The sequence below is a fragment of the Malaclemys terrapin genome, chromosome 5 (genome assembly GCF_027887155.1).
Source record: "Malaclemys terrapin pileata isolate rMalTer1 chromosome 5, rMalTer1.hap1, whole genome shotgun sequence".
Taxonomy (NCBI): Eukaryota; Metazoa; Chordata; order Testudines; family Emydidae; genus Malaclemys; species Malaclemys terrapin.
The window spans coordinates 9,133,064-9,160,664 of NC_071509.1; the positions used below are offsets into that span (position 1 = coordinate 9,133,064).

At 47.1% G+C, this 27,601-nt stretch overlaps 1 protein-coding gene across 2 annotated transcripts in view; it reads right to left on the reverse strand.

Annotated features, from left to right (window-relative positions):
* ADRA1D (adrenoceptor alpha 1D) overlaps positions 1-27,601 on the reverse strand; it is a 70,563-nt gene that overhangs the window by 27,014 nt on the left and 15,948 nt on the right. Inside the window, exon 2 of one of the 2 annotated variants that reach the window (XM_054028905.1) lies at positions 24,431-24,516. The exons of the other annotated variant lie outside the window; for it this stretch is intronic. Coding sequence (XP_053884880.1) covers positions 24,461-24,516 — 56 coding nt within the window. The 3' untranslated portion in view covers positions 24,431-24,460. Of the gene's footprint in view, positions 1-24,430; positions 24,517-27,601 lie in introns of those variants that run through there. 2 annotated transcript variants of the gene reach the window in all.

The window sequence follows — 27,601 nt, forward strand, 5'->3', positions numbered from 1 at the left end:
CATCAGAACTGGGGCTCTGAGGTGATACCAATTAACAATAAGAAGAAGAAGAAGAAGAACCACCTCTGACCACTTCCTGAGGTCCTGAATAACTTCCTGCTTTGGTTTATATCATCCTCTTGAAGGTATGGAACACGATTTGTACAGCACCTAGCACAATGGGGCCCTGGTCCATAACTAGGGCTCCTAAATGCTATTGTAATACAAATAAATAATAACAACAACAATAATTATTATTTAGGGCCTGATCCAGTTCTTATTGAAGTCAGTGGAAAGGCTCCCATGGACTTCAGTAGGAACAAGCCCTTCAGCCCCAACTTTGCCATTGCACCTTGTGCAGATATTCACACGAGTGGTGGTATATAACCATTCTGATTGGGCAGTGCTTTACCTCTTGGACTGGCCTTACGGTGGGTGATGTGGGTGACTGCCTAGGTCAGGGGGGCGTCATGTTCAAGAGGCTAGGAGCGGGGTGGGCCTAGGGTGTAAGGCCACAGAAGGGAGCTCAGGGCAATGGTGGGGGGAGGCAGTAGAGGCCAGAGGGGATGGGTGGGTGGCCTGGGGAGGCAGCGGGGGCCAGGAGCACCAAAATACAAGTTCGCCCAGAGTGCCATTTTCCCTAAGGCCAGGCCTGGTTACATCCAGTTATGTTATTATTTGTATTACAATAGCACCTAGGAGCCAGACACGCCAAACCCATGAAGAAAAGAAAAAAAAAAAAAAAAAACCACGCAGAAATTGAGCTTATTTTTGGCTTAATTGGCTTGTGAGTTGCTCACTGGCTAGTTTTTGGCTTGTAGCTTGTTTGGCTTGTAGCTTGTTGCTTCTTCTTTTTTTTTTTTTGATCGGTTCCTGGCAAGCCTGAGAAGGGGAAAGCAGGGGCAAGGAAGGGAGAGAGTCAGGGGTGCACAGCGGGCCCACCCCAGTCCCAGACTGCACCCCAGGGGGATCTAGTCACATAGAGTGTTGGGGTTCTTAGGGACTGGCTTGTTTTGGCCTTGTTTTGAAATGGGATTAGCTTAATTTTTGGCTTATTGTGAAAGTCGGGGTGCCTGTTTACCGTGTGAACGTTGGCAACTGTGCTAGGAGCACCAGTCATAGACCAGGATCCCATTGTGGTAGGTTCTTCACAAACACAGAGCGAAGAGACGGTCCCTGCCCCAACGGGCTTACAAAGTATCCGATAAGAGACAACAGATTGATATAGAGAAGAGAGAAAAATGAGATGACATGGGACAGCACGATCAGCAGTGGTCTCCGTGCACCAGCAGCCTCACTGTTGCCAAGTTTTTGGTACGGATTTGAAGGAGGATCATGAGGTAGCCTGGAGCGCTGGTGTAAATGGCTCCACGAGGTACAGGGCATAGGGATGCTGTGACAAGGAGAGGGGTGCTCTGCCGCTGCCATGTTAATTTAGCCTTGTAGCAAGAGTTAGGCCTAAAAGCAAGGTGTAGCTAAGTGCCTTGCTTTCATGATGAGGTCAAGCTGGAGCCTTTTTCTTCACTGGCACATTCATTCTCAGTCTATGCCCCACCCCTTTTTTACTCTGTGCTCTTGAGGAGAACAGGGTCAAAGCTCCATCAGTATATCTTGGCATGGGCCCATCTCCAATTTAAATGCATCCTGTGTGGTAGCTGCCTTCCTCACGGTTGCCTTTCAAGCTTTCAAGACTTCTTGCCTACTCTGTTCTCTAATTCACTAGCCTAAGGGCTAGCTAAGGCATCCATGTATCAGAGGGGTAGCCGTGTTAGTCTGAATCTGTAAAAAGCAACAGAGGGTCCTGTGGCACCTTTAAGACTAACAGAAGTATTGGGAGCATAAGCTTTCGTGGGTAAGAACCTCACTTCTTGCATCTGAAGAAGTGAGGTTCTTACCCACGAAAGCTTATGCTCCCAAAACTTCTGTTAATCTTAAAGGTGCCACAGGACCCTCTGTTGCTTAAGGCATCCATGTTACACTTTCATGTCATTAAGTGTCCTCAGTTGTTAATTACTGTTTGAATACTCAAAAGGAACAGTCCCCAGCCTCTTGAGTCATCCATATTAAAAGCCAGATGACTGTGACAATTCTCATACTGCAGGTAACAAATTAAACATCATAATCTTATAACTTCTATTTCCCTGTCTTCTGAAATTAGTCTCCTGCTTCTTATACCAATCTGAGGCCTGGTCCACACTAAGCCCCCAGTTCGAACTAAGATACGCAACTTCAGCTACGTGAATAACGTAGCTGAAGTCGAAGTATCTTAGTTCGAACTTAAAGGTACTTACCACGAGTCCACACGTGGCAGGCAGGCTCCCCCGTCGACTCCTCTTGCAGAGCAGGATTACCGGCGTCGACGGCGAGCACTTCCGGGATTGATTTATCGTGTCTAGACAAAACACGATAAATCGATCCCAGAAGATCGATTGCTGGCTGCCGAACCAGAAGCTAAGTATAGACATACCCTTAGAATCCTAGAATATCAGGGTTAAAAGGGACCTCAGGAGGTCATCTAGTCCAACCCCCTGCTCAAAGCAGGACCAATCCCCAGACAGTTTTTTACCCCACTTCCCTAAATGGCCCCCTCAAGGATTGAGCTTACAACCCTGGGTTTAGCAGGCCAATGTTCAAACCATTGAGCTATCCCTCCCCCTGACAATCTTGCTACCCTGATGAGTGGCAGCAGAATTCTGGGACCTCGCAGGTTGGCTTCTCATCGGAGGAAGATCCACGACGTGGAGATATGCTTTATCTACACACATACATCAGACAGAGGCAGTCACAAATGATATGCAGGAAACACCCTCTTTGAGAAATCGCAGCCCACACATCAGTACCTGGTTCCCAGGAATCTTGTCTGTCCTCAGGAATTGTCTCCGGATATAAAGAAGAAAGAAATGAACAAACTCTCTGCTATCTGCCGCAGGTTCTCTCAACTGCAACATGGGGCAAAATGGCACTTCAGAGAAATGCCTTTGAATGCTGGTTCTGTTGACTGACTGATGCTATGACTATTGTTAACTACCTCACAGAAGGACAGATACAAGAGCAGATTTGGAATTTTCTGACAAAAACATTTTTTTGTTGGAAAATGCTGATTTGTCAAAACTAGTACTGTTTGTGGGAAAGGGTGGACTCTGACAAATCTCCCAAGTCAAAAACAATTTTGGAAGCAAAAAGAGTTCCAAAATTGCTGAAATGTGATATTTTGAAATTTTCAAAATGAAGGGTTTCATTTTAATTTTTGCTTTGAAACATTTTGTTTTGAAATGTTAGTTAATTTCTACTTTTAAAAAGGGATAAATATAAAAGGTCAAAAACAAAATAGGATGTTTCAAAATGTTTTGATTGACCCTATCTGATTTTTTCCCCCAGCTTATTCACTCAAATTTTTGACATTTGCCCCATTTAGGGATGGGAAAAAATGTGAAATCTCAAAAACACTTATGGTACAGGAAAAACCCTTTCTTGCCCAGCTCTGGTGATGTTTATAAAAGCTCTTTGACATCCACATATAAAAGATGGTACAGATATAAGGCAAATAACAACCAAAGCACAGAATAATGTGTAACAAGTCAAGAATGGTAACAGATGAACAGGACCAATGAAGAGGACAAAATGGAAACCCCTCATCTGGAATGGGTGTCCAATTTCAGAGCCCACACTTCAAAAAGGAGGTTAAACAACTGGAATCGATTCAGAAAAGAGCCGTGAGATTGAGTCATAGTTTGGAAAACCTGCCTTATAGTGGCAGACTAAAGAAGCTCAATCTATTTAGTTTATTTAAGAGAAGATTAAGAGGTAGCTTGATCACAGGGCACGAGTACCTATATGGACAAGGGATTTCTGATAGTAGATGGCTCTTGAACATAGCAGATAATGCTATATTGAGATCCAGTGGCTGCAAGCTAAAGCTAGACAAATTCAGACTGGAAATAAAGCACATATTTTTAACAGTGACAGTAATTAACCACTGGAGCAACTTATCCATTCACAATCACTTGAAGTTTTTAAGTCAAGACTGGATGGATGGATGTCTTTCTAAAGGATATGAAACAACTCACACAGAAGTTATGGGCTTGGTGCAGAAATTACTGAGTGAAGCTCTTTGGCCTGTGTTATGTAGAAGATCAGACTAGATTGGGAATCATTAAGAAAGGGATAGATAATAAGACAGAAAATATCATATTAACTCTATAAAAATCCATGGTACGCCCACATCTTGAATACTGCATGCAGATGTGGGTGCCCCATCTCAAAAAAAGATATATTGGAATTGGAAAAGGCTCAGAAAAGGGCAACAAAAATGATTAGGGGTATGAAATGGCTTCTGTGTGAGGAGAGATTAATAAGACTGGGACTTTCAGCTTGGAAAAGAGGCAACTAATGGAGGATATGATAGAGGTCTATATAATTATGACTGGTGTGGAGAAAGTAAATAAGGAAGTGCTATTTACTCCTTTTCATAACACAAGAGCTAGGGGTCACCAAATTAAATAGGCAGCAGATTTAAAACAAACAAACAAAAGGAAATATTTTTTCACACAACACACAGTAAACCTGTGGAACTCCTTGCCAGAGGATGTGGTGAAGGCCAAGACTATAACAGGATTCAAAAAAGAACTAGATAAGTTCATGGAGGATAGGTCCATCAATGGCTATTAGCTAGGATGGGCAGGGATGGTGTTTCTAGTCTGTTTGCCAGAAGCTGGGAATGAGCAACAGGGAATGGATCACTTGATGATTACCTGTTCTGTTCATTCCCTCTGGGGCACCTGGCACTGGCCATTGTTGGAAGACAGGATACTGGGCTAGATGGACCTTTGGTCTGACCCAGTATGCCTGCTCTTATATTCTTATGTTATGTTCTAGATGATCATAATGGTCCCTTTTGGTCTTAAAATACTTGAATCTGGCTTTGGCTAGAGCACTCCTTCTAGTGGTCAGAATTAACAGAACTGGTACAGATAAGACTTCAAAGTTCAAAGAGCTGTGGAAGGTAGTTGTGGAAAACAGCAATGTGGTACAATCACTCTAGCTCACCACAACTGATGAATTAGTGAAACTGCTCTAATTATATATAGCAACAGAGCCTTATTATCCACCACAAGGTCCTTTGCTGTGTTCTCTTCACAGTGCTTACACTAGGGTGTACTCTGTGTGAGCAAGAAATTACAATGAATCAAGTGTCCCTGCTAAGAGGTTTAATTGCATATAATAAATGTTTTGGTCATTAGGGATCATGTGAGATTTAATGTTGGCTTTTGAAATCCTGAACTCACTCTGCACTCTCATGTCGAGAACAAATATCCTTTGGTTTGCTAGTAAAGACCAGCAGTAAACAAACCAAATTCTGTGGAGAAATTCTCATGTTCTTCCCCACAAAGCCAACTACTGTATGTCCCCCCCACCTTACTTATTCACTCCTGTGAATGCCCACGTGTAATGATCACCGGGGATGTTCATCTGTGGGTCTTTTAAGAGTCAGCAATGGGTCACTGACCTTCCTGACCACTCCCCCGGGGCACTACAGACCTGATGCGAAATCCATGTTCAGGTAAAATTCACCATCAAAATCCAAGGGAATTCTGTCTGAATAAGGAATGCAGGACCAGGCTCAATGCAGCTCCCACCAGTCAGCTTCCCTGCCCCCACCAGCAAGGTCCCTCTGACCAGCTCCTCCCAGCTTTTCCCACACTCCATCCATCCCCCCCAACCAAGCCCCTCACCCCACCCGCTCCTACTCCATCCAACGCTCCCAAGAGAAATACCACTGAGCTGAGCACGGGACCTCTCTTTGCTCAGCCCATCACCATTATCTTTCATACCCTGCAATGTGCTGGCCACTGTCCCCGCACATGGAAAGCCATTCCCCGCCCCAAAGAGCTTGCAGGCTGACTCTCTTTGCCCCATGCCGGCAGCTGATTGAGGGTGCAAGTGGTGACAGGTGGATCAGATTGTGTAAAACCCTGAGGGACTAATTTTGCAAGGGGAGGAGCATCCTCAATGCAGCTGAATTTAATGGGCATTGAGCATCTCAGAGCATTTGTCTAATGTAAACCACTGTCCTGGACCATACACTGTCCTCCACCGGGGATAAGTATCATGCTTTACAATGTGGAGAAGTAATGGCACAACAGTTAAACTGGTGACACAACAATCCCTTGGCTGGCATACCGTAAGGACCACTTATGTTTGAGCACCCACCACTGAAACAAGTTTATAAGGCACAACCTTCAACAGGCCCTTTTCATTACAAAAATAAAAATGCCACCTCCCCTCCCGCACCAAACTGTCAATGTAACATATGGGCCCAAACTTACACATCACACATCATTATAGATTCAAACTGAATCACTTCCTCCTATTCCTGGAAAGAAAACAGACCTTCTCTGAAAATGGAAAATCGAATGAAAAGAAAAAACCCCAAATCTTTCTTTTTACAGTAGGAATCCGAGATCATGCCTAATGCACAACCTTAGTTTGTGTTACCATGAATGGAAAATGGAAAGAAAGGCTCTAAAAGAAATTGTTGTACAGAAGCAGGGCCGGCTCTGGCTTTTTTTTTTGTCCTAGGCAAAAAAGCCACCCGCCGGCCCTCCCCCCCAGTGCGGCAGGGGAGGGCGCCGAGCCCGGCCGCGGGCCCGCAATCCCCGACTGGCCGGAGCACCGGGGGAGGGCGGCAAGCCCGCTGCGGCTCCGCTCTCCCCAGTGGCCAGAGCGCCAGGAGCAGGGCGGAGAGCCCGGCCGGGGCTCTCTGCTCTCCCCGGTGGCCAGAGTGCCGGGAGCAGGGTGGAGAGCCCGACCGGGGCTCTCCGCTCTCCCCGGCGGCCAGAGCACCGGGGGGAGGGCGGAGATCCTGGCGCTGCTCTCTGCTCTCCCCGACCGGCCGGAGCGCCGGGGGGAGGGCGGCGAGCCCAGTCGCGGCCCCGCTCTCAGGCCGGAGCGCCCCGCCATGCCTCCCCCCTCCAGGCGCCGCCCCAAGCACATGCTTGGTGGGCTGGTGCCTGGAGCTGGCCCTGTACAGAAGAGCCTTGTTTTCCTCAGTCAGACACAAGGAACAACTCAATTGCGATAAAGTGATATGGAGGCGGGGTGTGTGTGTGTCAAAGTTCTCTGTATGATCCATCCATCCGGGGCTTCGAGAAGAGGTTGAGAGTTGGTCTTTCCCCTTTAGAGGCCAGTCCTGTGCAAGGCCTCGAACTGTCTTGCACCACACAGGGTTAGCCCCCGGAACTCCACACCAGCCATACTCCTTTTTTGAAAGACTTTCCCCAATATATCATTGAGACCGAGGCCTAGGAATTAGACATACTATGGACAACAAGAATATCCTGACCCCCCAGCTGTGGCTTGGGAGGGCTTGTTACAGCTGTGTGTGCGGGGGGACGGATGACACAAATGTCCTCTTTCTACTTCCCTGATCCTGAGCTGGCTGGTCATTGGCATAAACTAGAGCAGCCTGAGAGCTGCTCTAATTTATGTCAGCTGCTGCTAGAGGATTCCTGAGGGTATTCCAGCAGCTGGAGATTGGCAGGGTGTCCAGACACCCCGGCTATGACCCTTTCCCTTCTTTCCCCTTAAGTCAGGTCCCCTATACCAATGTCTGAAGGGCGGATGGCAAAGGAGCCGCTGTAGTGGCACTATGAATCGCCAGTGGCCAGCTAAGCTCCATTTACGTAGCTCTATTGATTTCAGCCATGTACGCAAAACTGAGGGTCTAGCCCCATCTCCCTCCGTCCAGCATGCGTGAGGCCGAGGCAGAGAGCTTGGAATCCTGCATAGCCACAGAACGCAGCTAGCCCCAGGCCTTTGCTGTTACTGCTGCTGCTTTTCTTGGCATTTCTCATGGCTCTTACAGCGAAGACGGCAGATACATCACAAGCCAAGAATGTCACATTGACCCCTCCAAACAGGATGGCGCACGGATTTCATTCTAAAAGCCAAGAGACCCTCTTATGAGTGCCCACAACCCTCTTTCAGCTCCTAGGTTTGGATTTGCAGCAGAGCGTGCAAATGCGAGATGATGCCCATCTGGCAGCTTTCTGGTGTGGTGTCAGGAGGCAAATGCAGATAAATATCCCCCCCCCCATCCTCCTCCTTCTCATGAAATGCCATGGCCAATCAGCATGGGATAGGCTCCAACCGCTCGTTTCCCCCGTGACTTCAGAGTCTGGAGAGCTCATCAACTTGTCCTCTAGCCCTGAGAGGTTACGAGCCCTAAGGCTGCTCTCCAGCCTGGTCAAGGGGAAGGAACTTTTAAAATTTCACAACAACACTGCATCACAGGCTGGTTGTTACTAAGAATAACAGGTGTTTGCATAGCACCTTTTACTCAGAAGGAATACCAAGAGCTTTACAGATGGGCGTGTACAGAGAGATCACCTCTTCACACAGCTTGGCAGAGACAGAGACTACTCCAGATTACCTACACTGTGTCTACACTTAAATTGCTGTAGTGCTTCAATGTAGCCACTCATGGCAGTGATGGGAAGGGCTCTTCTGTCAGCATAGTTACTCTGTCTCCCCAAGAGGCGGTAGCTGTGGGTACGTCTATACTTACCTCCGGGTTCGGTGGTAAGCAATCGATCTTCTGGGATCGATTTATCGCGTCTTGTCTAAACGCGATAAATCGATCCCGGAAGTGCTTGCCGTCGACACCGGTACTCCTGCTCCGCGAGAGGAGTACGCGGAGTTGACAGGGGAGCCTGCCTGCCGTGTGTGGACCCGCGGTAAGTACCTTGTAGTTCGAACAAAGATACTTCGACTGAAGTTGCGTATCTTAGTTCGAACTGGGGGGTTAGTGTGGACCAGCCCTTTGTCTAGGGAAGAATTCGTCCTTTGCCCTAGGGCTGTCTACACTGGGGGTTAGGTTGGCTTAACTCAGGGGTTCTCCACCTTTTTCTTTCTGAGCTCTTTCCCCCAAAAGGCTATAAAAACTCCATGACCCACTTGTGCCTATAAAATCCAGGGTCAGTGTTAGGGGGCAGCAAACAGGGCAATTGCCTGGGGCCCCCTGATAGAGGGGGTCCCACGAAGCTAAGTTGCTCGGGCTTCGGCTTCAGTCCCAGGTGGCAGAGCTCGGGGCTCTGGGCTTCAGCCCTGCGCGGTGGGGCTTTGGCTTTCTGCACTGGGTCTCAGTGAGTCTAATGCCATCCTTGCTTGGAGGATCCCCTGAAACTTCCTCGTGGCCCCTCAGGGGCCCCCGGATTCCTGGTTGAGAACTGCTGGGTTCTCTATCTATCTCACTCAGGGGTGTGGATTTTTCACACCCCGGAGTGATATAGTTGGGTCAATTTAACTTTTTGGTGTAGACCAGGCCTCAGATTGTAAACTCTTTTGGGCAGGAACTATCTTTCTGTTCTGTTTGTACAGCACCTTGCACGTCATGGGAGCTGGTCAATGACTGGGACTCCTGGGCACTACTACCACACTACAAGTAAATAATAACAATAATAATAATACTCTCCAATGATCCGCCTTTTCACACTCTGTGTTTTAATAAATGATCATTGCTAAATTCCTTTTCCTTCTTTCACTTGCTTAGACCTTTTTACCTCGGTTTTGCCACCATTCTGGTGCTCAGCTCAAACGTTTGCCTAGGGACAAATTGTGCTCTCAGTGACATCAGTGCTAAACGGAGTAAAGTCAGGGGAGGCACTCCAGATTTACGCCGATAGCAGGATCTGGTAAAATGTGCCGAATCCAAATTCTAAGGTCTGTACAAAAGCTGCAAAGGGACAGCAATTTGTTCTGCACTAGAAATTAAGTTAAAGAGATGAAATTGAATAATTAAAAAGAAAATCAGGGAAAAACTTCCTAACTGTGAAACTTTCTAAACTGCAGAATAGTCTCCCGAGGGAAGTCGTGTAAGCCTCATTGCTTGGGATGTTTAAAACTGGAAGGAGAATGTACGGTTAAGAACAACCTTGTGGTGGCAGGATGAGATGGCCGAATCGGTCTTTTCCATCACTGTTTCTGTGATTAGGAGTCCAACACTTATCATTCTGTTTCAATGAATGAAAAAGAAATGCCAATACTATAAATACTGTATCACTTTAAGCTACAAAGGGGCCCAGATCCAGTCAAGTTCAGAGTTCAGGCCAAATCAGGACTTGGATTGAATGGCGCTGAGATCTTGCAGTCTGTTCTCACCAGATTTCCACCCCCTTGAGTAGTAGAGCTGTCATGAAATCAGCTGTTTGCACGAGATTCCTCCTTTCCTGGGTTGGAAAGATGTCCGCTGCATTTGAACCAACACTGGGAAAGGGAAATTCACCTCCACCAGTGACCAAAATCACACCGGCAGGGATCTGAAGTCAAGCCAACAAACCCTATCAAACGGCGTTACACATGCAGGGTTATATTTTATGTTACAGAACCTAGAGGAGTGCCTCTGCCTGAGATCAGGTCCCACTGAGCTAGACATTGCACACCCACAGTAAGAGACAGTCCCTGCCTCGAGGAGCTTAGTCCAACTAGCCAAGACCGCCCTTTCCTCATTTTACAGACAGTTTTGTTTTTTATTTATAGGTTTTCCTATGAGCCTCCTGGCTGATGTATGTAAGTGGAAACCACCGGTGATACAGGTGCCTGATCTGCAGGGGATATGACTCTGTTACAGACCCATCTACTGAATCTTGGTGCTTTAACGGCTCATGCTTTTAGCTCTCCACATCCCCAGTCTAATCTGCATCGCCTCAGCCAAGATGGCGGCGGTCACATAAGCGCCTCGCAGGCATTAATGGATTTCGCCTCATCTCATTCTTGTGAGGGATGGGAGTATTCGCATCACCATTTTACATATAGGGAACCTCTACGCACAGAGAGATTGAGTGACTTGATCAAGCTCATACGGGGAATCTGTGGCAGAGCTGAGAACTGACCCTGTCCCTCCTGAATGCCAAGCCAGTGCCTTAGCCACAAAAGCATCCTTCCTAGCCTGCTTTTGTCTCATCACTATTTTGAAGCTGAAAAAGAGGGGTCCTTTTTTATTAAGGTGCCATCAACAATGGCAGGATGCCCATCAATCTTCAGGGTGTCAGTCCTAAAGCTACAGTCTGCTATCTCCTTCATGCATACCATTGGACAAATTGTCTTGGTGCATTCTGTGAGCATGTCTGCTTTTCCTTGATACTTCGGAGCTTGGACAGTGGGAGAGGCAAGATAGGAGCCTAGGTGGATCCACCTAGTGTGGCACATCCTATCTGCAATCTGGCAAATGTATTGCAAGTGCGTCTGAGGGCAAAGAAGGACAGAATCTGGGAGAGATGATCTCTCCTGCGCTCTCAATTCCTCTGCCACTCTGTCCTTCAGAAGCAAATTGCTTATGATGCTCTCTGGAAGGCAACAGGTATTGAGAATGTGAACAGCAGAGAACGGCTAATCAGCGAGTGCCTTTCCAAAAGGATTAAATGCACCTCAATCCTTGGTGGACGGGGCACTCCCAAGAGGAAGAGAAAGAAAAAGAGACGAGAAAGTGACAATAAACAAACAAATCAGGAGAAAATAAAATTGACTTTCCCAGCTCAGATTTCCAACCCACTTGACCCAGTCGCCATGGTGATTGTACCCATGAGATTTGGAGACAAGATGACGCCCATCTGGCAGCTTTCTGATGCGGCATCAGGAGTCAGACACAGAGAAGTATTTCCCCCTCCATCCACCTCCCCCTCATGAACTGCACGTCACGGTTGGCTGTTGTGGAGTCGGAAGGCTTTAAAAAGCCCCCGACATGTATTTTCAGTTGTGCGATTTGCAGAGCTATTTTAAACCTGACTTTGGAGGGAGGCAGAATGCTGCTGACTGGACAAGCCTGGACCCCAGTAAGCAGATAGACTCTAGGAAGGAGAGGGAATCATATGAAATAAACAATCTGAAGCCCTCCCTCCAAGCACATATGTTGGGGGTAGGCGGTGGCATGCTTTTTTGGAGGGACTCTACTCTGGGATTTGTAACTGGCTTTGTGGGTGAGCTGATGACACTCTCAGGAACCAGAAGCTGGTGTTGGCCAAGCATCAAGCTTGAAATGCCAGAGTGTCTTTTATATTGAGTTGTGGGGAATTGTCCATTCCTCGCAGCTAGCTCAATGCCATAATTCACTGCCCTCTTCAGGAGGGCAAGTGTAGTCCGTCCTCTAATCATCATAACAAGAGCATGACGGACTGTTCTCCCGTACAGCCCCAGGTTCCAGAGGTCGTCAAAACCCGTTGGCTCAACAGATTCATAGAATGTAAGGCCAGAAGGGACCATTATGGACATCTACTCTGACCTCTGGCAGAACGCAAGCCTTACAACCCCACTCCATGAACTGGCCTCCCTTCCTACACAAGTGAGCCCCCAAAATGTATCGACAGCATCCCTTTTACAAAGGCACCGAGTCTCAAATTAAAGATTTCCAGTGGTATCTGTATGCCAAAGAGCAGCAGCGATCTGCCGGTTAGCATGTGGAGAAGCAAGGACCAGTGAGGGGCTGGTGGGTTAAGAGGTGAGGACCATGAGAGGCTGGCTCGTAGGAAGTGGTGTGCAGAATGAAAATGAGTGACAACCCCTGTGTCAGGGTCAAAAACACAGCTGGCGATGTCTCTATCCACTGTGCTAGCTAGGAGGATAATATCTTGCTTGTTTATTGGGCCTTTCATTCGCAATGATCCCAAAGCACTCGCTCTACCAATGAGTTACAAAGGAATCGCTTCACGCAGTACTGAAATGCAGCCATCTCTGGGATGGACGGCTGCTGCTTTTTACCAGTGTATTGCTAGAGTGTACATGTTTCCACTTGCTGTCCTCTACATGGTGGACTATCAGACCTCACCAAGTGTTTGTGGTTATGGCAGCTGCTAGAGGCTAGTCTTAATACTATTACCATTTAAAGAGCTTCTCCTTTAGATCAAGAGGCAGATGCCTGTGGTTTTGTAGCTGGATGGTTTTATCAGCCATGCTCCAGGTGGGTGGTTTACTGGTGACCACAATGTCTTTAAATATGTGGTCTCACATGCATTACAACAGCAATACCACACAACAGTGCAGGAGAGAACATGAGGGAGCAGTCCTTTTCCAGTTGAAAATGCAGAATAATTCTTTCAGTAGTGAATAGCATATTCAAGATAGTAGAGAGAGATTTGAATTAACTCCCCTCCCCTGCCCCAGTCCAAACAGCACCAAACTCTGATCTGAACACAAACCACCCTGAGCTTTGAGGCTGTTCAGAATGGGACCTCCCCTGATCCCATCTCTACACAGAGAGACACAAAGTAACCAAGCAGCGTGCAATCCAAGTGATTTGCCTTGTGTGTCGGGAGAGCAGTGATGCTAATGGAACCAGAGAAGCCCCCTCGTGCCCCATTTGGCTGCCTCTGGTTCCTGGCCCAGTTTCCACATCTTAGTGCTACCAGGTGCAGAGTGCAGCAAAGCTGTAAATGGGGCAAGGTAGTTGGACTCCGCGGAATACAATCTTATTTCAAAGGACGTGCACTTGCTAGTGTTGTGCCCCAGTACCATTTCTCAGCAAAGAAACCAATATTGCTAAACACAGAGCCTCAGCCGATGTGACTCAACCCAGCCCCACTAGAACGCCACCAGCTGAGGAGCTGACCGACAGAATTCAAGCTCCAGGGAAATTATCATGCATGGTTTTCTCTTCCTTTCTTATTCCCCCCTCCCCATACACATCTGTATCTTCAAGCACAGATTAAAGCATACTGGCATTGTATTTGCAGTCATGTTGCTAAGTACATCAAGACGTTAGTCCTAGTGCTTTTTTCCTTTCACAGCGGTACAAGTGTAATGATTTAAGCAGCCTGGCAGGAAAGCAGCAGTTATGCCTTCAGGCTGTTCATGACTCGGCTCCAAAATTAACCTGTGGGACTCATTGTCACAGGATATTATTCAGGTACCAAAATCTCATGCTTTAGGGCACAAACAACATGTAACTAATGGGAGAGTTGAAAGAAGCTTTCCCTGTGGGAAAGCTATCCCATAAATGCCTCTTGCAGGGTGTCTGGTCTCACTTGTAATTATCTAGTGGATTTACTCCTGATTTATAGAAGTGCTGGTGAGACAAGGCTCAAGCCTTCTGTTTTATTGTCTGATTTCCACACCTGTTTCACTAGATCCCTTAGGAATCTTGCATCATGAGTGGAAGTTGGGATGGGGAAGAGCTCAGAAAGGAAAGGCACAGGCGGGGCTCTCAAAAGATTTGGGTCCACATGGCTGGCTCTGGTACAGGCTTCCTGTAGGACCTCAGGCAAGTCACCTAATGTCTCTGTGTATCTGTAAAATGGGGCTAACAATAATACTTCTCTACCTCGCGGGAGTGTGTGAGGATGAAACTTTGAAGTGCTCAGATACTGTGGGGTAACCAGAGCATGTCAGTAGGTAGCTAGAACTCTTTGCTCCACCTTGAAAAGGAGTGCCCCAACATTGTGAACATTTTCAAAACAATGGGGCAATTTTGCATTCATAATGAAATCCCAATATTATTTTAAAATATGTTCCATCTTGTTGCAAATATTTCACACACTTCTGCAGCTCATGCACTAGAGAGATTAGCGCCTAAATTCTTTGGGGGCAGGGCCGTCTCTTACTGTGTGTATGTACAGGGCCTAGCGCAGTGGGGCCCCACTTTTGGTTGCTATTGTAATACAAAGCATTAGCAATAATAACTATCATCAATAACTTACCCCGCAAACATGTATCCCTATTAATCTCAATGGATGCTAGCGCTGCTGAGGGGATCAAAGATGGTTTAGTGGTTGGCATGGACTTGCAAGGACAGCGCAGCTGCAGAGCCACGGCCTGAGCCGGTGCTCTGGGCAGTGCGGCTGTAGCACCACCAGCTACTGGTGCTCCAGGCAGAGTGGTAAGAGGACAGGGGAGTTTGGGAGGGGGGTGGTCGGGGGTGTGTGGATAGGGGTCGAGGAGGTCAGAGGGCAGGGAACAGGGGGGGTTGAATGGGTGCAGGGGTCCAGGGGGGGAGTCAGGAAGGAGAGGGGGGGTTAGATGGGGTGGCGGGGGGTAGTCAGGGGCGGGGGGGTTCGGGAGTGGTCGGGGACAGGGAGCAGGGGGTGGTGGATGGGGCAGGAGTCCCGGGGGGCCATCAGGGGACAGGGAATGGGGGGGGTGGATGGTGTACGAGTCCCAGGGGGGCTGTCAGGGGGTGAGAAGTGGGGGGGGGTCAGATAGGGGTCAGGGGCCGGGCCACGCCTGGCTGTTTGGAGAGGCACAGTCTCCCCTAACCGGTCCTCCATTCAATTTTGGAAACCTGAAGTGGCCCTCAGGCCAAAAAGTTTGCCCGCCCCTGCTCTATAGCCTGTTTTACACTGGGAAGAATAGCACTGCCCTTCCTCACAGAGACATCGTGAGGATAAATACGCTAAAAAGTGTGTGGCGTACAGGGACTTCAGTCATGGGGTCCTATAAGTACCTGAGATAGATAGATCAGGTCCTCAGGCAGTAAGGGCTACTCACGTAAGGGTGTGCAAGATCTGGTGCTAAAATAGCACAGTATATCTTGAAATGAGGCCCTGTGTCTGACTGACTTTAGAACATTCTGGCTTTTCCAGTACAGAGCGATGGCAGAGAGAAGCCGGCACTGAAGCAGATTTGACATGACTCACGATGAACTCCGTCCCACAGCCTCGGCATATTCTGGTCTCAGCGACAAGCACGTTGAAGGCAAACACTGTATTTTAATGGATTTCGTTTCCCAAATCCGTCGTCCGATCTTGTTAGCAAAGAAGGCAGGCAAGCCTGTGGCGGTGTGCCAGCCCGACTTCACAACGCTGCCTCGCAGCCTTCAAGCTAATTCCTACAGAAAGGACCCCACGTACAGAAATAGCAGGAGTTCAGAGAACTTTCCTGGTGCATTTTGTAAATGTGGCTCCTAATTAATTTCACTTTAAAAACATAGATTCCTTGGCAGCTACCTGCTGGGGTTTGAACCCAAGACTGCCACAGGCTGTGCTCAGATAGGGCTCAAGACCAAGCAAGTGACAGGGTTCTTTGTTTCTGAGGTGTCTTTTTTTTTTTGGTGCCTTGAGCATTCCCTGTCTAACCCTGCTTTGTTTCGCTAAGCATAAGTGAGACAGGGAGGCCTAGTGAAACCAGGGATTTAGGGGTCAGGTCTCCTAGGTTCATATCCCAGCTCTGCTGTCGAATTATTGTGTGACTTGGACAAGTCAATTAATCTGTCTCAGCCTGAGTCGTCCCCATGGGGTAGCGATGAGAGTGGGGACTGAAAGCTGATGAACGTCTATTCATTGTGTCAAGTCTCAGGGGGTAGCCGTGTTAGTCTGTATCCACAAAAACAACAAGAAGTACAGTGGCACCTTAAAGACTAACAGATTTATTTGGGCATAAGCTTTACCCACGAAAGCTTATGCCCAAATAAATCTGTTAGTCTTTAAGGTGCCACTGTACTCCTCATCTATTCATTGACTTCAGTGGGGTTAGGACCAGGCCCCAGAAGCCCAGGGGCTTTAGAGTGGCCTGCTCCCAAACCCAGTGAAGTCAATGAACAGATCTCCCTTGACTTCATTCAGCTCTGAAAAGCTACTGATGAAGGCAGCCAGGGATGAATCAGTGCCTATGTCTGGTGCACTGGTCACAAGCCTTCTCCAGCCAGCCCCGCCCACTTTTTGGGCTGCACTGACTGCTTCTCGACCCCCTAGTGGAGTGGGGGCTGCAGGTGCCCTGTGCCACTGCACTCTCCCTTCCAACAGTCGAACTGTCCCTGGGACGCTGCCTCAGTCAGCATGGAGGGAAATGCCTCGTGTCTCAGTTTCCCCATCTGTAAAATAGGGATAGCAATGCACCTGCCTCACAGGGGTGTTGTGAGACTCAATCTGGGTGTGTTTGAAGGGGCCAGGTCCTATTAACAGACTGTCATAACTATAAAGGGAAGGGTAACAGCTGTCCTGTGTACAGTACTATAAAATCCCTCCTGGCCAGAGACTCCAAAATCCTTTTCCCTGTAAAGGGTTAAGAAGCTCAGGTAACCTGGCTGGCATCTGACCCAAAGGACCAATAAGGGGACAAGATACTTTCAAATCTTGGGGGGGCGGGGGAAGGCTTTTGTTTGTGCTCTTTGGTTGTTTGTTGTTCGCTCTTGGGACTGAGAGGGACCAGACATCAATCCAGGTTCTCCCCATCTTTCTAAACAAGTCTCTCATATTTCAAACGTGTAAGTAAAAAGCCAGGCAAGGCGTCTTAGTTTTACTTTGTTTTCTCAACTTGTAAATGTACCTTTTACTAGAGTGTTTATCTTTGTTTGCTGTACTTTGAACCTAAGACTAGAGGGGAGTCCTCTGAGCTCTTTAAGTTTGATTACCCTGTAAAGTTATTTTCCATACTGATTTTACAGAGATGATTTTTACCTTTTTCTTTAATTAAAAACCTTCTTTTTAAGAACCTGATTGATTTTTTCCTTGTTTTAGATCCAAGGGGGTTGGATCTGTATTCACCAGGAGTTGGTGGGAGAAAGAAGGGGGGATGGTTAATTTCTCCTTGTTTTAAGATCCCCGGGGGGTTGGAACTGTATTCACCAGGAGTTGGTGGGAGAAAGAAGGGGGGATGGTTAATTTCTCCTTGTTTTATGATCCAAGGGGTTTGGATCTGTATTCACCAGGGAATTGGTGAAAGGTTTCTCAAGGCTTCCCAGGGAAGGGAATCCACTGGGATGGTGGCAGCGGACCAGACCTAAGCTGGTAGTTAAGCTTAGAAGTCTTCATGCAGGCCCCCACATTTTGTACCCTAAAGTTCAAAGTGGGGATACAGCCTTGACACAGATGCAGAGGGAAGACATCACACATGTACAAAGGACTGTCACTCAGAACGGAGCGTCAACTGATTTCTGATGCAAGCCTATGGAAGCTGCATGGATCTGCCATAGCAGGAAAGCCGATTTTGCCTGCAAATACTGGAAGTCCCCCTGACATGGAATCTCATGCCACGGAACCACGCTGCAGCTTTCTGTTTCTAATCAACCCGCACCAATAGGAGAGACAAGATCACACAAGAAATATGTCCAAGTAGTCTATAGCTATCCATCTATCTAAGGTACTTATATAGCTCCTGTCACAACTTGGCCTGGTGCCCCTGTCTGGACACACACCCATCTGTTGTGAGTAGACTAGATCTCACATGCTTCTAAGCCACCTAGGTCTGGGCAGTGACTGGTCACTGTTCCTAGCTTTTGGGTCTCTCAGATGCATTCTCAGGTGCAGTTCCTGTATCTGACACCCTCCTTGGGCAGCGAGATCCCACAGCCCAGCCATCTAGATCCCAAAACCAGTGCCACAGTCCTCCTAAGCCCCCTGTCACTCATACACACTTCCCCAGAGTCCATCCGCCTGGGGGAACTCTGGTTTCTCAAGTAACCCCTTCAGTGACAACATGGCAGGAAAGCAAGGGATACAGGCCTAGCAAAGGAGTTTGTTAGCCACAGGCTGTTCACTCGTAACAAAGCACACCAGAGAGTTACAGATCTTTGGAAAACAACAAAAGCTGCGGGGTAGGGCACTACTATTGTCCCCCTGTTACAGATGAGGAACTAAGGCACAGAGAGGCTAAGTGACTTGGCCAAGGTCACACAGGATGTCTGTGGTAAAGCAAGATTTGAGCCCAGGTCTCCCACAGCCAAGCCTAGTGCTCTAACCACTGGACTCCATTGTAAGTGGCAGAAACGAGACCTGAGCTATACCTTTTATAATTCATCCCTGCTGCACGCATACCTGATTCTGGCACTAACCAGCAGGGATGTCTCTTTGCCTGAGAGCTGATAATGCATCCATTCCTGATATGGGTCAGATTCATTTTTCTCAGTTACTTTTATTACCTGGAAATGATAGCCTACATTTACAATGCACCTTTCATCTCTTCATCCAGAACCTTTCTACAATGCTTTAGTATATCACTCTGGTGATGTATGACTTGTAGTCCTTGCATGTCCATCACTGTCCTTTACACAAAGGATCAGACCATCTAACTACTTTGGGGAATAACTCCAAGCCGAGGTTCACCCCACCACGCACGCACGCACGCACACACACAAAGTTATTTTTCAGAGTAGCAGCCGTGTTAGTCTGTATCCGCAAAAAGAGGCTAACCTTTCTTTATTTTTCTTTATTTTTATTTTTATTTTTAGTACTGATGTTGGTACTAGAGTCCCCCCTCCCAGCCTTTGGGTTACAGAAGCACAAAGCCTGAGATCAAAGCCTGCATCAAGCAGGAGCAAATTGCTAGAGGGGAAAGTTAGAATGATCTCTTTCATGCGTCTGACGAAATCGTATTCACTCACGACAGCTTATGCTCCAATACCTCTGTTAGTCTTAAAGGTGCCACAGGACTCTCTGTTGCTTTATACAGATCCAGACTAATACGGCTACTCCTCTGATAATGATCTCTTTGTTTCCTGGTAATTAATTCAGGGAAGTCCCAGGGCCTTTATACTGTGGGTCAGACTGGATGATCACAGTGGTCCCTTCTGGCCGTATAATCTGTGAATCTATAATAGGTGGCAGGATTGTGACATTTGAGGTAGTCCAACCAGTCACTCTTTAACAATAGCAATACTGAATACCTACAGTCCTGTGCTGCTGCATCTCCCTCCCCGCCCCCATCGAGTTACCACCCCTAGGATGAGACCATAGCTGCCAGCCTGTGTGATGGACGAGGTCAGATTGGATGATCGAAATGGTCCCTGCAGATCTTAAAGTCTGTGAGTGAAATCCAGGACCCACTGAGGCCTTTTTAATAGGCAGCAGGTTTAAAATTAATAGGCAGAAGGTTTAAAACAAACAAAAGGAAGTATTTTTTTACCACAACGCACAGTCAACCTGTGGAACTCCTTGCCAGAGGATGTTGTGAAGGCCAAGATTATAACAGGGTTCAAAAAAACAACTAGATAAATTCATGGCGGATAGGTCCATCAATGGCTATTAGCCAGGATGGGCAGGGATGGTATCTTTAGCCTCTGTTTGCCAGAAGCTGGGATGGGAATGGGCAACAGGGAATGGATCACTTGATGATTACCTGTTCTGTTCATTCCCTCTGGGGCACCTGGCATTGGCTACTGTCGGAAGACAGGATACTGGGCTGGATGGACCTTTGGTCTGACCCAGTATGGCCGTTCTTATGTTCTCTTTTAATCTATTGTTTAGCCATGGTGGATTTTTTTGGTCCTCTTGCTGTTTATTTGATTTGAGGTATATATATATATATATATATATATATATAGTTTGAGTCTCTATTATGTTGTTTTTAATTAGTTTCTATGAAGTTTGCGGGCATTTTACTCTTGTGACTGTTCCTTTTAATTTCTGTTTAACTAGCTTTCTCATGTTGTGTAAGTCCCTTTTTGAAGTTAAATGCTACTGTGGTGGGTTTTTATAAGGATGTTAAATTTAATTACATTACGGTTGCTATTACCAAGCTGTTCCGTTATAGCCACCTCTTGGACCAGATCCTGTGCTCCACTTATGACTAAATTAAGAATTGCCTCTCCCCTGGATTGCAGGACTAGTTGCTCCAAGAAGTAGTCATTAACAGTGTCCAGAAATTTTATCTCTGCAGCCCATCCTGAGGTGACATGTGCCCACCCTGGAGCATCCACGGAAAAAAATTAATGGTGCTTATCACACACTAGCAGCCAGCACTCCCCCCTCCTCTCCAGCACCTCGTGCCCACCGGTGGCCCCGCTGATCAACTTCTCCCCCTCCCTTCCAGCACCTCCTGGCTGCTGTGATCAGCTGTTCCATGGCATGCAGGAGGCTCTGGGAGGAAGCGGGAGGAGCAGGGACAAGGCACGCTCAGGGGACGGGGCGGAACTGAGTGGGAAGAGGCAGGGAAGAGGCGGGTCGAAGGCTTCGGAGAAGGGGTCAGGTGGGGCAGGGCAGGAGGTTGACCACTCCTGGGCCTATGCCCCTAGCAGACCACACTATATACTTCAACAAGCAGGCAGAGGGCATGCAAAGAAGCACACAACAACAGACAACAAACTCACCACAAGGGTCACATAGTCGCTTCTCCTTCCCCCAGAGAACTGCCTCGCCAAACTCCCCTGTTTGCTGCTCCTGTTCACTAGCTGAATCCATAGATCTTACAGCACTTTACAAAGATGAGTCTCATTATCTGCATTTTATATAGGGGGAAACTGAGGCACAGACTGGCAAAATGACTTGCTCAACATCAAGTGAGGGGACTAGAACCTTTGCTTCCTGACTCCTGGTCTTGTATTGTGCCATCCCAATGTTTAAGGGGTAGATTTTCAAAGGCAGCGGGAATTGTGTCCCTACCTGCTCATTGTGCTGTTGTAAATCTTCCCCTAAAATGCTCTAAAAGCAGCTGGGATTTTTCTCACAGTGCGAAAAGGATCAGTTCAAGCCTCTAATGCCTCATCTGTGACAGGCAGCCCATTTAGGACATCACAGGCATCAGAAATGACCTCTCTTCTGTGAGCTGGCAGGGAAATTTTTGCTATGGGAGCCTACGGCTTTCTGGCTTCATACCAAATGCATTAGCAAAGGACTCTTATCAATAAAAAGCTATTCATTAGGATTAGCTAAAGAGCCATATCCTCCAGCCACTCCAGTAATTCCATTCTTGCACTAACCATGCCAATGAATATCGGATATGATAAAATATAGCATTCTGTGTCAGCAGGGCAACTTTTATATGGGAACCACTTTGTGGTTAAGGCACGGGAATGTGAGGTTGCTGAGGCGTGGGCTAGCCCCAGCTCTGCTGCTGACTTCATCAGTGACCTAATAATCGTGCCGTGCCTCAGTTTCCCCTGATGCAAACTACGTACAGTAAAAGCTGTAAAGATCTGGCTGGTCTGCATTGTGGAGATTAATGGAAGAAGGAGGCACGCGTCAGGACCCTAATGGGGCTCTGGGTGATTGCTACTTCCCACTACCCAACACAGATGTAATGAGGTTGAGTAGTGTCCGCAAAAGAGAAACTAAACAACTAATTATTCCTCAAGAAAGGTTTTTAATGACTTATGACCATAGAGGCAACACAGACAGAAAGTGCCTAGCGACTTCATGTGTACTGTAACCATCCCCAACCAACACAAATTCATATGCAATACTGATACATTAATCAACTATAGTTTACTAATTTTAACCTACCTATTAACTTATTTAACAACTTATAAACTTTTACTGACTTTTATGATAAACTTGATGTTAACTTATACTGAAGACAGGCACAGCGACTTGTAAAGCCACTATGATTTATAAACTACCGACTTTACCAGCGCTGTACCTGCTTCCAGCAAGGCACAAAATATATACAGTTACTATATATTGATTAACTATTGACTACTACTATTTTTAAACAACTTAAACAATTTACTAATATACTTAAACTATAGTATTAATACAGACTTAAGATTAACCAGCTCGAGCACAACCAGACCTCTTCAGTTCAAAATCTTACCCTGCATTCTTCCAAAGATACATTACCTTTCAGTCGACCGTTTCCTGCACTGGCCAGGCACAGATAGTCGGTGAAGCGGGTGTATGTGAGCCTGACAAAGAGTAATCTCTTTTAGGTCAACACGCACACACACTCTTGCATCTTTACACCTATTTTATACAGTATTTTCTGGCCATGTTTCAAAACAAGTCAACCAATCAAGGTGGCCAAATGTTCTAGGGTGGTATTTGCGGTTGTCTTGATCTTATGAACTGTGCACCTGTACTCAGCTCATCTCTTCTCTATGCGGCTAATTGTGGTCAATTTGCTAGACTCGGAAATGCTCGAGTAGCTTAAGGAGGTATTTGGTTGCAGAGCATAGTAACCACAAGTCTGTATCTACCTTTACAGAGTTTCCTTTTTAGTCTATAAAGCTTCCTAGATAGATTATGCTTATGCCTGCAGAATTCAACTGTACCCGCTTCTTACAACTTCCGGAAGGTTGAGACCTAACAGTACTTGACAAGACTTATGCACATTAATCACATGCATGTGTACCTCTTCCTTGTGCTGCATGCTTTTAATCCTAGAACCAGTCCCACTAGCAGAAGTTCTTCTTCAACGCAAACAGTAAAGCCCCATTCTTTGTGAGCAGGAAGATTTGAATTCTATCACCTTGAAGTTCAGAACAGCCTGACAACCTCCCTGTAACAGAGACAAGGTGGGTGAGGTAATATTTGTTTATTGGACCGACTTCTGTTGGTGAAAGAGACACGTTTTTGAAAAGTTCCATGCAAGCTCAAAAGCATGTCTCTTTCACCAACAGAAGTTGGTCCAATAAACAAATATTACCTCACCCACCTTGTCTCTCCAATATCCTGGGACCAACACCACTACAACAACATCCGTGCAAGGCAGTTAAATGTTGCCACAAATCCATGATCACCTAAAGACTTCAAGTTGCAAAGTGACAATAGTGAAGTTTCTAGGGGTGTCTGAGAAGCTTAATAATTCATTAATATCTGTTAAAGGCTTGGAGACATAGGTGCCGATTCGGTGGGTGCTCTGGGGCTGGAGCGCCCATGGGGAAAAAAGGGTGGGTGCTGAACACCAGCAGCCCCGTGATCAACTCCTCCCCTCCCCCCAGCATCTCCCACCCTGCTAGAGAGATGTTTTGGTATCCTCATCCCTGTTTTACAGATGTGGACACTGAGACAGAACGGACCTGATTCTCCACTGCCTTTGTACCTCATATGGTCATCTACATCTACGCAGTCAACACAAAACACCACCCAATGAGAATTCTCCACTCACAAAACACCACCCTGTCATGCTGTCAGAAGTGGCTCATGACCATGACTGCCAACCTGAGGGTAGACTGTCAAAAAGGAGGGCAGACACGCCAAACTGGTTGTATGTTCTATCATTAGATTTCATCATCCCAGTGTGAGTGTGAACTTCTAAAGACTGTAACAGTCTTGGAGTCACAGACAGTCCCCATGGGCATTCCAGTCTATCTTGCCACCAGGGCAAGCTGGACTATGGGATGAATGCTCACTTGACACCAAAAATTACAACAATATTCAGGTTACTCCCAGTCCCAAAGGACCAGGCACTATGTACTCAGATCTCACACCAAAGACAATACCTGTAGCCAGTCCTGCAATAAACTAATGCAAGATTTATTAACTAAGAAAAGGAATGAGAGTTATTTACAATGTTAAAACAGGAAGCATACACACACAAATGAGTTACAGTGTTAGATTAAAAAAGGTAATATAAGCTTCTATAATTAGCAGCTCTATATGTCCTTGAAGGCTGACCCATGCCAAGCAGCAGGGGGATCTCTTGCTTACGTTCAGGAATCTTTGCCCCCTCAGAGTCCAGACAGCATAAAGATCTCAGTTTCTCCTTGTCAGGGATTTTAAATTCCCTTCACCGCAGAATCCAAGACGATGAGATGAGTTTATGAGCAGGTCTCCCCTTCCTGGAGGGAGTTCGGAATACAACCAACAAGGTCTCTGTCCTTTGACGCTACACAATGCCTTGTTTGCCTTCAATGGGCCATCTTGTGTGCAGACAAGCACTTTACCTTAATCAATGCTTCTTTTCCTGTTTGGTGAGTTACACGGTTACAGAGGTTTATAATGCAAATGCTCAATATAACTTTATACCCTGTGATACCACAATAAGTGAGATTCATATATGCAGCATCCTACAAGGATTCCATAAAGTCTAACAACTAAACACGTTCTTAAAACACTAATATCCATTTTAACCATACTAACCAACAGGTGAGCCAGACTGGTTTCCAGCTATGCATTTGTCAGTGTTCAGTGAGGATGGGCCTTGGCATGAGTTGGCGCTGCCTCTGCTAGCATTACCCACTCAGTGAGAATTCTCCACTCGTTTACAATGATGGGAGCATTTTATATTCACGTGGTGACACAAGATGCCAGGCAAGGGAAAATCAAGCCTGCTTGTTTTCTCAGCAGTAGAAATCATATTAATCACAATTCACTCCATCTGGGCCCTGATTCAGCAAAGTAATTAAGCACATTCCCAACTTTCAGCATGCCAGCAGCCCCACTGAAGTGAAAACAAGGATACGTGCCTTACTGAATTGGGGCCTTTGTCAATTGCTGCAGCTTACCGAGGTAGAAGGTGACTAAACTTTGTGTGAAAGGGGTGGAGAGGGGAATGCTGGGACATGCTTACTAGGGTTGGGCAAAAACTTCCCATCAAAACTTGTATTTGACAGAAAATTGGGTTTCTGTCAAAAGTGAAATTTTGTATGAAAAGTGTCCACTTTCTGTGAAAATGTCGATATTTTCCCAAACAGCTTCAATGTTTCAATCTGGAAATTCTGCCATGGTGCCTTATGAGAGTTGTGGTTTGAATGCCTCATGCTCCTCATTCTCCTCTATAGAATGGGTTCCCCAATTGGACTACACCTCCCATAATGCACCACAGCCAGACTTTCGTGATGTACCATTTTCCCCTTTCCAAGATTACTTGGGAAACATTAATTCTGACATGTCCTAACTTCTGAGTGCTTGACTTTGCAACCTTAATAAAGTTCTTTTTGTGTAGCTTTGTGTGTGTGTAATTTCTTAGGTGTTTAAAAAAGCAAACCCATGCCCACGTGGATCAACAGCAAGGCTGAAACCTTTAGATCTACCTCACAGACACCTGCCACTTGAGCTTAGGGAGTAACGGACAGCAGTAGTAAGTTGTTATCCTCTATGTGGACCAGCACTAGAGGGGAATGAGACACACACTTCCAGTAGGCTTCACAGATAATTGCTGACCGCAGGGGAATGATGAGACTCTGGAATCTTGGATTCCATTTTAGGCTCTAGAGGGGAATATTCTCTACGAGGCACAACCTCTTCTGCTCCTTCCCCCAAACTTGTCCCCTTCTCTTGTGTCCCCTCCAAACTGCCTAGGAGAGGCTCGTGTCTTCCCAACCCATTGCTCCTCATCCGACTCCCATTCTCTTCACCTAGCCAGTCCCATTCCCCACTCCTCAAGTTTCTTAACCCAGTCCCAGTCTCCTTGCCCAGCCAGTCCTAATCTCCCTCTCTGGACAAGTTGTCCAAGACTCAGTTCCCACCCTGCTATCCCAGATTTCCCCCTTCACGCAGCCAGTCCCAATCTAGTCCAGTTTCCCATCTCTCAGCTCCTCATCTGATCTGTTTCTCTGCTTTCCCCCTGCCCTCCAGTTGTGCCCTGCCCATACTTCTCAGTCCTACTGGTTCCCAGTCTCCCTCCCTGGCTTCTTTGTCCAGCCTCAGTGTCCCCTGCCCTGCTTCCCTCAGTTCCTTGTCTCAATCTATTCCATCTGCCCTATAAGTCTGTCTCTTGTCCACTCTGCAGTCAAATCAGGCAGCTTCCTCCTCCGAGCTGCCTGGGCCCAGCAAGGGAGTCATTGAAAGCAAAGGAGAGAAAGACTCCCTGTCTTCAGTTCTGGTGCCGGGACCCAGAGCCAGCACAACCCAAAACATTCCAGATGAGCAATTGCTGGGAAAGTCCTGCTCACCCCCGGGAGTATGCGTAGTGCACATGGACTCTTCCGAGATTTTCGCTCTAAGAAGTCTTTACTGAACAAGTGCACACTTGCAATTTTTCAAAGGCTTGTAATCTGGCTACAATTGAGTGGATTTTCATGGGGATGGCAAAAGGCACATCCCTGACATAACAGCCACCCCTCTGCAAAATGTCAAGTCCCTGCGCCAAAGCATGGTAGCACTGAAGTCTTTTTTTTTTAAACAGTCACCAGAATTTAACATGGGCAAAACAATGTAATTTTTTCCTAGCCTCATTCTCAAAAGTGGCTGAGCAATTTTAGCCATGCTAGCTGAATTTTTCCAAAATTACAGCGCTATAGACAGCATCACTTGATGCCTTTATTACATGGCTTGTTATCACCACAACATTGTTAGTAGCTGTAGATAATTCTATTTGTTCTGGCAGAATCAATTCAAAACAAGCTGATAAAAGATGATTAAGTAGCTGCACTGTAATATCATTCAAAAGTGCATCTGCACCCAGGTTTAACATTGCATCAAGCTTATATCATGTCTCATTAACCACATTACAAGATGTGATCAGCAAATATTGGCCCAAATTTGGGTTAATGGAAAAGGAACAGGTCATTAAATGCTCCATTCTAGAATTCTGGCAGGAAGGGAGAGGCTGTGCCTCCCCAAACAGGCTATTGTGGCCCCGCCCATGCTCCGCCCCCAGGCCAGGCCCCCCTCCTGCTGTTCCCAATGCTCTGCCCTGGCTGGGCCAGGTTGGCTGGGGTTGGCCAGCTTGCCTCCTGCAGGGACTCAGGGCGGCTGGTTCTGGGGCCGCCCAGAGCCCTGGGACTGGCTGCTCGGAACCGTGGGGCTGGGGGTACTGCAGCCATGCTGCCTGCAGCACTGGGGCTGGGAGCACTGCGGCCGCACCGCCCAGAGGCTGGGGGCACTGAGACTGCACCATCCGGTGCACCGGAGCTGGGGCCTGCCCCCCGTGGCTGCCTGGCACTGGCCAGGTGGTTGTTGTGGGGGTGCTTTGGGCTCCTGTGGGGGAGGGGATAGGTGGGGAGGGGCAGGGCCTCGGGCAGAAGGGGATGGCCGGGGGCTAGTCTCCTTGGGCAGCCGGGTCACCGACTGCCCATGAACTCATGGACAAAATTCTATGCATTTGA